Genomic DNA, 9,840 nt, shown 5'->3' with positions numbered 1-9,840 from the left:
TTACGCCCAAAACTAGTTGTCTGTATACTATTATTCAGGGACACGTAAACGCCTGCGTTTGCCCGCTTCAGTTTAGCCTAGCAAGCACCGCGCCCCTCGGCAAAGGAACCCGCATCTATACACCCCTACCCATGTGTGCGCACAAGAGGGCACGGAGACTGGCGCTCCTGCACAAGCGCCCAAGTTAGCCCGCGCACCCACCCACCGCCGACCTTTGCACAAATCCATATGCTCTCGCAAATATCTGTTGAAAGCTCTGTCGCTGGAGAGAAATCTAAATGCCTCAATTTAACCATACATACTCCTAGGCTTATTTTACTCATGTCTAAAATAATAATAGTTGCTACAATGTATCGAGTTCCCCCGCACAGCCATGGGGCTCTGTTTGAGCTCCAGCACCGTTACACGTACACCTATGTGTATTGGCACATGTTCAGAATTTCACATACATAACCTATTCCTGAGCGAATCTCCCTCTTCCCCAGCTACACCGTCCTCGGGATGCGGTTCATCTCTGTGATAAGCCCCTTTCCCTTCCCAATAATCCCACCAAGCCATTAGCAACAGACACCGGTGCGCATACTAACTCCCGCACAAAAGCGAATAGCGACCCGCGTAAATCCTAGGCCTGTCTTCTGTGTGTCTAATTCGTTTCCAGTTTTCATTTCTCGGGGTTCACTCGAGTTACCCTGTGTCATCGCTTTATCCTAAGGATAACTTTGCTTGTCGTTCCAGGGATAAATCCTGTATCCATCTCCTTCCCTTTACTCAATTACAGTTTGATTTGGTGCTTATCAAAAGAGGAGAAGCAGGAATACGAGGCTCTCCACCTAGCAGAGACCATGGAGTCGGGAAGGACCCCAGCCCCAGACATCACACAGGCTTCCTCAGATTTCAGAAAATGTTTTATTAGTCAAGAGCATAGATACTGCTTTTGTAAAGGGAGGGGCAGTGAGTGGTCATACAGATTTGAGGTAGAAAAAGGATAGGGATGGGGCGATAAACAACACCTGAGCGCAGCAGGCACGGTAGGTAGTTTAAATACATAAAAACTTTCCAACAAGGGGGAAAGTTTTTATTTACAAAAGAAAAAAGAAAGCTTTTCCCTTGGAACTAAGTAGGAAGTGCAGCCATAAAAATAAAATAAAATAAAAATACCACTGTTTGAGGGAGAGCCAACAACAAAAAAGGCAGTCTCCCCCCCTTCCTGCTTTTGGTTCTCTTTCCCGGGCAGAAAACTATTGATTCCTCTTACTGCCTTTTAATAAAGGAAGAGGGGGCCCCCAGAGTTTTGAGGCAAAGCGGAGAGGGAGACGAGAGAGAAAGAGAGCCAGATAGCAGAGTGAGGCTGGCGCTGAGTATTTTAAATTCGCCCCAGATGGGTCAGGGGGTGCATCTTCGCGTGCTTCTGTCTCGCCATCCCTCCCTCCCTCATCGTGCCGACAAGGGTGGCCCTCTCGGTTAGGGAAGTGGGTATATATATATTTCTCTTTCTCTTTATGTATTAAAAACAATTTCAAATGACATTGCACGTGCGATCCAAGTATGTAGTTGCAGCAGCGACCTGCCAGCGCGCAGCAGAGGCTCAGAGGGAAGCGTCCCCACAAGCCGCTGCGACCCAGAGTCTGGCACTCGCCGCTACCTTCCTTTCCTCCCCGGCTCCGGGGTCGACCAGCCGCGGCCGGGTTCTTGGCGCGGGCCTCGGCTCACTGGTTTAACTCCAGCGCCCAGACTTGCTGCGGCCAGCCGGTGCGCCCTTTAATCCTCTTCTCGCCTGGGCCCAGCGCAGGAGGAAAGCCTTCGTGCTGCTGCTGCTGCCAGAGGACATACACAAGAAAAGAGGCGAAGAGAGACAGGTTTAAAATTTTCTGCTCCAATCGCCCAGGCGTGAAGTGGGGGTGGGGGGGGGCGGTGTTGTGAGCAGTAACTGGGCGCCTTTAAATAAATGACAGATTTCTGTTTGCAAAATATGCAAACAGACTCATAAATTTGCCCTTATGCGCCAAGTTCCTGGAACCCGGGATGGGCAGGGCAGCAGCGGGAAGTTTGGTAAACAGAATTCTCCGCGCCCGGTAAAATTGACGCTTGAAGGTTTGACTTTAAGGCACTGGAGGGAGACCTGGGGCTGGGGCTGCAGTGGGGACGGGAATGGGTGGAATCCCTAGTTTTCCTGCAGGCGGATCTGCTCCCCCCACACACGTCCCACTGACTTTCCAACCTCGTTTAGCCCCTGGGCCTTGAAGACAGGCTTGAGTCCTCTCCAGCAGGCGCTGGGGGCCTCACACTGCTAGGCGAAAAGACCGAGGGAGTGGGACAGGCCTAGTACCCCCGCTCTCCTGCTCTCCTAGCAGGTATCGGGCTATTGCTCTTAGAAGGCGGAGACGTGCGGGAGGTCGGGGTCGCCCAATAACTACTTCTACTGAGGCGCCGCCCGGGCCTGCACCTCCCCGAGCCCAGGCCAGCGTTTTAAAGACTCAATGCCCATCTGTCCTTCCCGGTCTCTCTGGGTGAGCTTTCCCTACCTTACCACCGCATCCGCCGGGCAGATAAAACCCGACAGGCTTTCTAGCCGGCTCCCCCGCGCTGCGGACCTGAACTCATCCGCGTACCTCGCGGAGGGTAAATCACCTCTTGCAGAGAGAGGTCCCGTAGCCCTGGGTCAGAAGAACTGAACGCCAGAAAGTATTACCCTTACTAGAGAGGGTCGAAAAAGGCCGAGTGGGGGCTAGCGATCCGCAAAGCCAAGAGAAGAGGGCGAGTCTCGTGGCTCTTGGCCTTTGGCATTTACACACAATGCCACCGACATCGCCCTCGGAATCCGCCCACTGCGGTGGAGCGGCGGAACGCTGTCTGGACTGGAAATAAAAGACCTGATTTGTTTTACCCCAGCTCCACCTCTGACTCCTCAGGTAGGCAGTCTTCTCCACATCCCATCCCACTGTGGGCCTCAGTTTCCCTAGCTGTACAATGATGGCGGTGGAATAGCCTTAATAGCAGAGGCGCTTTGAAAACAGTAACTGAGCCCATACAAGTAAATTCCCTCAGGCAAGTTAACGAACTCCTACAGGCGTTCTTAACCTAGCTTCCAGCTGAGCCCAAGGAAGGATCCGGACCCCCCACCCTCCCGAGCCCCGACAATTTTAAGTGAAATATGTGCTATGTTCATTTTCTCCGGATCCGGAGCTTCCAATGATTCTTAAAGGGGGCCCGAAGATCTCTTCCAAAAAGATTAAGATTCTATCTGCACTCAGTCTTACACTTTTCCACATTACAAATAAATTTAATTGTGAATTGTGCCCCCCGCCCATGCACACAATCCCACACTGCGACAATCCCAGAATTCCCCACAGCCTCTCAAAATCGCACACACAACAGTCTGCTTCCACTGCTTGCACCGCCTGCCGGTGCTCTCGGCGCCCGCACCCTCGGTTGGAGCGCACGGGGCCCGAAACTCACCAGCTCCCTTTTCCGCTTGCTCTCGCGGCCGCCATCGGCCTTCTTGAGTTCAGCCTTGAAGGCCTCGGGGTCGCCGGCCTGTGCGTCCTTGGCCAGCACGTCCATCAGGTAGGCGATGTAGCTGGTGGCCAGGCGCAGAGTCTTGATCTTGGAGAGCTTGGTGTCTGCCGGCACGTTGGGGATGCACTCGCGAAGCTCAGCAAAGGCGCTGTTGATGCTCTCTGTACGTCTCCTCTCCTTCTTGGGTCCCGAGCCTTTCCGCCGACCCAGGCGGCCGCCGAGCGCCTCTAGCCGCCCGGGACTCTGGCCGGGCCTGGCGTCTGGGCCGTAGGCGGCGGCGGCGGCGGCTGCGGCTGTGGGCGGTGGCCCCCCCGTGGGGAAGTCTGGGGCAGCGTCAGCTGGGCTCAGTAGCCAGCTCTGAAAGTAGGGCCTCTCCTGGTGACAGCGCGAGGCCGGGCCGAAGAGGAAGGGCTCGTGGAGCATGGGGTGCGCGGGATGCGGGTGGTGATGGTGATGATGGTGGTGATGATGCGCGTAGCTGCCCACGAGGTTCATGTTGGAGCGGCCCCTGGCCTGCGCCGCCAGCCCTATTAGCGCCGCCCCATGCGCCCCACAGACTGTCGAGGCTACCCGTAGGCTCGGAGACCGCGCTCTCGTGGGCGCCGGCTTTGAGGGAGTCCCGGGACTTGCAGCCTGCCGCCTTCTTGCCTGCTCCTTTCGGGGGTGAGGACGCCAATGCCCAGAGACCGGTTTAACCCTTCTGCAGCCTCTTCACCCGGCTCTGGCTTATATAAGGCCGCGGCTTTGATGTCAACCTCTCCCTGGAGCCAATGGCAGGGGGCGGAGAGGAGGAAAGGGGGGTGGCCGTCCCTGGTTTTACGCTGGGCTATCGCCACTCGACTCTAGGCCGTCAGAGGGGACACGGAGGTGGCCCCGCCTCCGTCCCTCAAACCCCCACCCCCAGTTCCTGGCTTTGGGGGAGGTGGGGGCTAAGTACTTGAGGCGCAGACCTGCCACGCCCTGGACGGTGCTGCCATTCCCTCCCCGCAGACCCGAAGAAAGGAATTTAGAATTATCGAGCGAAAAGGAGATTTTCACCTAAAGCCCACCCTTGATTTTACAAATAGGAAAACTGAGGCTCAGAGAAAGGTAGGTTCTTGTTTCCAGACTCACTAGAATTCAAAACAGGAATTCCAGCACTTCCTAATTCCGAGCTCCTTCTACTCACTCGGCGGAGCCGGGAGCTGGGAGGGCGCTGCCGAAGGTAGAATAGGCCCCTATATTCCTTCCTGACAGCCCCCGCCCCCCACCATCATCTTCCCCTTCAGGCGGGACCCAAGCCTCATCCGCGTGGAGTCGTTACCAGTCCGCCAACTCTAGCTAAATCTCGCATGCTGCCGGCCAGCTGCGATTGACCATCAGAAAAGTCCTTCTGAGGCGGGGGGTGGAGGGGGTGGAGAGGTGGGGCGAGCTTCAAGCCTACGGGCATTTACCAGTTTGTTCCAGCTTGAGGGGCAGAGACCAGCTCTTCTCGCCTCTTGGGCGCCCAATCAATCCAACGGGCGGCGGAGCTGAGGCTGATGCAGCCCCCGCGTACGATTTGGCCTAGCGGACAGGACTCACCTCCTCTCTTCTTGGGACTCGGGAGCAGGATACATTGGGCCACTCCACCCAGGTCATCACCGCTTTAGAATGCCTGATTATTTGGAGACACGGACGCCGAAGCTCACTGCGGGAAAACTCGGCCTTTGGACGCAAACGCATGCAGCAGAGATCACCACTCATACCATCCACGAAGCTGGCGCAGCCCGAGAAGCTTGATGCCCCTCACGCGTCTCATCCTACGAGCAGAGGGGCATCATCTTGTCCGCGCAGCCCTCGGCCATTTCCCTTCTCCGCCAGATCCCTTCCCGGCCCGTCGGATTCTCTCCAAAGGCAGCTCCCCACCCCAGCCCCCGCCCCCCAGCTCGCAGTGGGACCTGGGGATCCCAGAGTGGTGGGGCTTCAGGCTGAGGACTCTTCGTCTTACACCCCTTTGTTGTAGCTCCCAGTTGATGTCCTTGTGCCTGCGTCCCTCCACCTTTACCAATCCTTCCCAGCTCAGCTCCTCCCCCGCCCCAACTCCCTAGGTAGTGTAGAGGCAGTGGGCCTTTCTCCCAAAAGCAATATCCAGGTGAGAGTTAAATCTATGTGAATGCTTTTAAGCGGGCAAATCACGAGGGTGAGAATGGTTGCACAACTCGAATTGTCACTGAATTGTGTCACTGAATTGTACATGCAGAAATTGTTGAATTGGTGTATGTTCTGCTGTGTATATTTTCAACATCAACAAAAATATAAAAATTTTTGAAGGGCAAATTCATTCCTTTATTCATTCAACAATTATTTATTGACCGTACACTATGTGTCTGGCACTGTTATTAATCCAAAGGCAGGGATAGAAAGGCCAAGTCTCATCGTACACATAGGGAAAGCGAGGCCCAGAGAGGATGAACGATTTTCCTGGGGGTCCTGACGCAAATGGGTAAGTGGTATTACACTCCTGTACGAGGGAGTGAACAAAAAACAAACAAAAAAACCCAAACCTATTGCCATCGAATCGATTCCGACTAACAGCGACCCCGTAGGACAGAGTAAAACTGCCCCATAGGGTTTCCAAGGCTATAAGCTTTACGGGAGGTGAGCCCTGGTGGCGCGGTTAGAGCTCGGCTGCTAACCAAAAGGTCAGCAGTTCGAATCCACCAACCGCTCTTTGGAAACCCTATAGAGCGGTTCTGCTCTGTCCTACAGGATCGCTGTGAGTCGGAATGGACTCCACAGCAACGGGCTCGGTTTTCTGGAATCTTCACGGAAGTGGAGCAGCTGGTGGGTTCGAACCGCCGATCTTTCAGTTAGCAGCCGAGCACTTAACCACGGCGCCACCAGGGCTCCCCGACAAGGGAGTGGATGGAAAGAAAAAGAAAAAAAACCCTACAGGACAGAAAAGGGACAAACGCTTTGTGGTTATCTGGTTCAGCTTTCAGCTGGCCAGTTCCACCTGTGGGAGACAGCTGGGTCTGTGGGGGTACGTGGCGGGAGGGAGGATTCTGGTTTTCTGCCCGAGGCGGGCAGGAAACCCGCCGCTCTCCTGGGCGCCTGGCGCCAGCAGCGCTGGGGTTGGGCTGAGCGCGGAGCCGGAGGCTCGCGGGGAGGGAGCGGCCGGCGCCCAGTTCGGCGGCGGCTCCGCGGGGTCCTGCGCCTCCCGGGGCTGAAGGCCGACTTTCCGGGCCTGGAGGCCTCCTTGAATGAGGGTATGCGGGTAGAGAGAGTAATTACTCAGTGGAGAAGGACCTCAATCATCAACACACCCAGGCTTTGTCCTAATCCAAGCGCAGTCTTTCCCCCTACCCCCCGCAGCCTTTCCCAGTGGCGTACCCGAGCCCACGAATACACATGAACGTATGCACGCGGGCCCACACAGCCTTAAGGACACACACGGGGGCAAGCTCACAAAAGTCCATATGTTCATAAGACACCAAAAAAGTATGTGTACCACACAATCACACCCACACGACACACAGCATTTCATAGATTGATGCATTCCTAGGATTTTACACATTATGTCTGTCACCCACAGGGCACACACCATGTTTCAGATGCGTTACAGCTACAAGCCACTCACAATCATACATTCAGGTATGTAAAAAGACACCATCATACAATCTAAAAAATCATTGCCGCCTAGTCATATTTCGACTCATCATACAATAAAACCAAACCCCTTGCCCATGAATCAATTCCAACTTATAGTGACCCTCGAGGACAAAGTAGAACTGCCCTATAGGGTTTCCAAGAAGTGGCTTTTGGATTTGAACTGCCGACATTTTGGTTAGCAGCTGGGCTCATAAATTCTAAATACCCCACCATCACAGGATTTTACACATATTCTTACTGTCAAAATTATGTACAGGTACAACTAGTCTGTATTTGCCTACAATTCCCCCATAATTGTATTCACAGCACAAACTTCCAAAAACTCCATTATAGGTTTCATATATTCTCAGTGTCATAACAAAGCTACGATTACTCCTATATATACACAGGTGCTCACAAACATTCTCACATATTTCCAGGTTACCCACATAGGCATTCAGATTTCAAACATTCAAACTATTTGACACATATTCTCAACCTTACTTATATACACTTATATACGCACTTACAGCCCTCGAAATAAAGTTGTATATTGTTATGCAAAAGAAGCCCTGGTGGCCCATTGGTTAAAGAGCTCCACTGCCAAAGGAAACGTCGGTGGTTGGAATCCACCAGTGATTCCACTGGAGAAAAGACCTGGAGAGCTGCTGCCATAAAGATTACAGCCTATGAAACCCTGTAGAGCAGTTCTACTCTGTCCAAGGGTCGCCATAAGTCGGAATCAACTGGACGGTACACAAGAATAACAAATGTTATGCGCATGATTAGGACACCCACAAGACAAGCATTCACAGTCGTTATTAGCGTCGAGTCCATTCCTACTCAAGGCAATCCCATGTGTGCAGAGTAGCACTGCTTCCTAGGGTTTTCAAGGCTGTGACCTTTCAGAAGGAGATCGCCAGGCCTATCTTCTGAGGCGCCTTTGGGTGGATTCCAAGCGTCAGCCTTTCCGCTAGTAGTGGAGCGCTTAACAGTTTGCGCCATCCAGCAGGCCTAAGCACTCACAGAGGTACACACAATTATCTACGTACTCACAAAGGCGCAGCTCATGTTCCCACCCGCATGTGTCCCAGCCGCTCTCCCCACGTTATACGGATCACTCAGGGCCATATACGTTCCCCACATATCCGGCCCGGTTAGTGCGGTGGGGAATGCGTTATCAGTACTGGGTGACAAGTCTCAGTCCCAAGAGACCCTTCGAGGGTCCTGAGACAGCCTGGCAGTCCCTAGTGGGTGGTTAAAGAGCAGGGTGCCCCTAGCCGCTGGCGCCGCCGAGAGTATAGCTCGCCACCCCCCGCCAAAGATTCGAAGTCGTCGGGTGAGCGGCGCCACCACTGGGAGCGCAACCCTAGGGGACCCGCTGGGGCGCGGTGCTGGGCCGCCGCCAGCAGGGTGGACGCTGGAGAGATCCGCCCGCGTAGACTGCAAGGCGCCTAGGCTCCAGCCCCCGCCTTCCCGGAGCCCCAAAGCTCTTTTAACTCCAACCGGCTCAGGTGCGTTGGAAGTGCGGCAGAACCGGACCGTGGTGGAGCCTGGCGAGAGTGTTCTCTCCGTCTGCCCCAGGCTCTGTGGTGGCGGAGAGATCTTGGCGGAAATCGCTATAGGCTGAGAGGCAAGAGAGGTGGGTTTGAGCTCCACTCCCAGCCTCAGTTTCTCCTTTTGCGGAAGAAGGGGGTAGGATAGATAGTCCGGAGTACTATAATTCCCAGCTCCCCGCTGTTGCACTGACCCCGCCCTGGGTCCTCTCTCCAGGCACGCTGAGTTAGCACTTGGCTCGTGGGTCCCAAAGAGCAAAGCACCAGTCTCCTCTGGCCCACCTCTACAAACCAAGGCCCGGGATCCAGGAACTCCGGGGAGCCCTGCAGTCCCCGGTCCCGCCTCGTGTCTCCTAACCTCGGTGTTTATCCCCATAGCGCCTTCAGGAGATCTTGGCGCCCTGAGCATTTTAAAATGGACTCTTCTCAGTTCTCCCCGCAATTGTTCAAGTGAGGCCGAGGACAGGCACTGTTACCCATTTTACAGAGTAGAGAGCTGAAGCACACAGAGATTACAAAGTTGTATTGAAGTAGAGCCTAGCAGTGGAATCGGACCCACCTGAGTTGAAAACGGAAACTGTTATTCCTCACTGTGTGAACCTTCAGAGCCTCAGTTTCCTCCTCTGTAAACTGGAGGACAATAATACCCGTCGCCAAGGGCTGGCATAAGATTAAGCGAGATAATGTAAGTGAGGCTCTTAGCATGGTAACAGTAAACCTGGATAAATAGTGGCTCTGCTTTTAGGAATATTAATTTCACAGGGAAAAAATAGATTTACACGCCGCCACGCGACGTGGACAGAGACGAGAAGCAGGCCACTGGACTCCCCTTGCAGTAGTACTCTGATCTGACCTGACCGCCCCGGCTTCTGACTGCGTTTCAGTCCTGGCCCTTTCCCCACCGACCGTCCTGGAACCAGTCCTCCTAAGGCTAACGGTGGAGAAACCAAGCATTGCCAGGTGTGGGGATTATGTTGCCAGAGACCAGAATTCTAGTTCCAGATCCCCCCATTTCACTCGTTTAAATGACTCTGGGCGAGTCCCTGCCCCCTTCAGGGCACAGTTCCTCCATCTATACAGTGTGCGGCTCTACCCGGCGATTCCAAGGTCCTTCAAGCCTCGGATTTCTGGGAGGGACGGCGGCTTCGGCCTCGGG

General features: G+C 54.3%; 1 protein-coding gene across 1 annotated transcript; it reads right to left on the bottom strand.

Annotated features, from left to right (window-relative positions):
- Positions 1 to 1,706: 1,706 nt before the first annotated feature.
- HAND1 (heart and neural crest derivatives expressed 1) lies at positions 1,707 to 4,011 on the bottom strand. Its single transcript, XM_004371273.1, has 2 exons — positions 3,457 to 4,011; positions 1,707 to 1,811 (listed from the first exon to the last, which is right to left on the bottom strand). The coding sequence occupies exons 1-2, from the start codon at positions 4,009 to 4,011 to the stop codon at positions 1,707 to 1,709; spliced, it is 660 nt and encodes a 219-aa protein (XP_004371330.1).
- Positions 4,012 to 9,840: the final 5,829 nt, after the last annotated feature.

The sequence above is a fragment of the Trichechus manatus genome, unplaced genomic scaffold (assembly GCF_000243295.1).
Source record: "Trichechus manatus latirostris isolate Lorelei unplaced genomic scaffold, TriManLat1.0 scaffold00011, whole genome shotgun sequence".
In the NCBI taxonomy this organism is placed as follows: Eukaryota; Metazoa; Chordata; class Mammalia; order Sirenia; family Trichechidae; genus Trichechus; species Trichechus manatus.
Note: the sequence above shows the minus strand (reverse complement) of the source record. Positions and strands in the feature narration are given on the sequence as shown.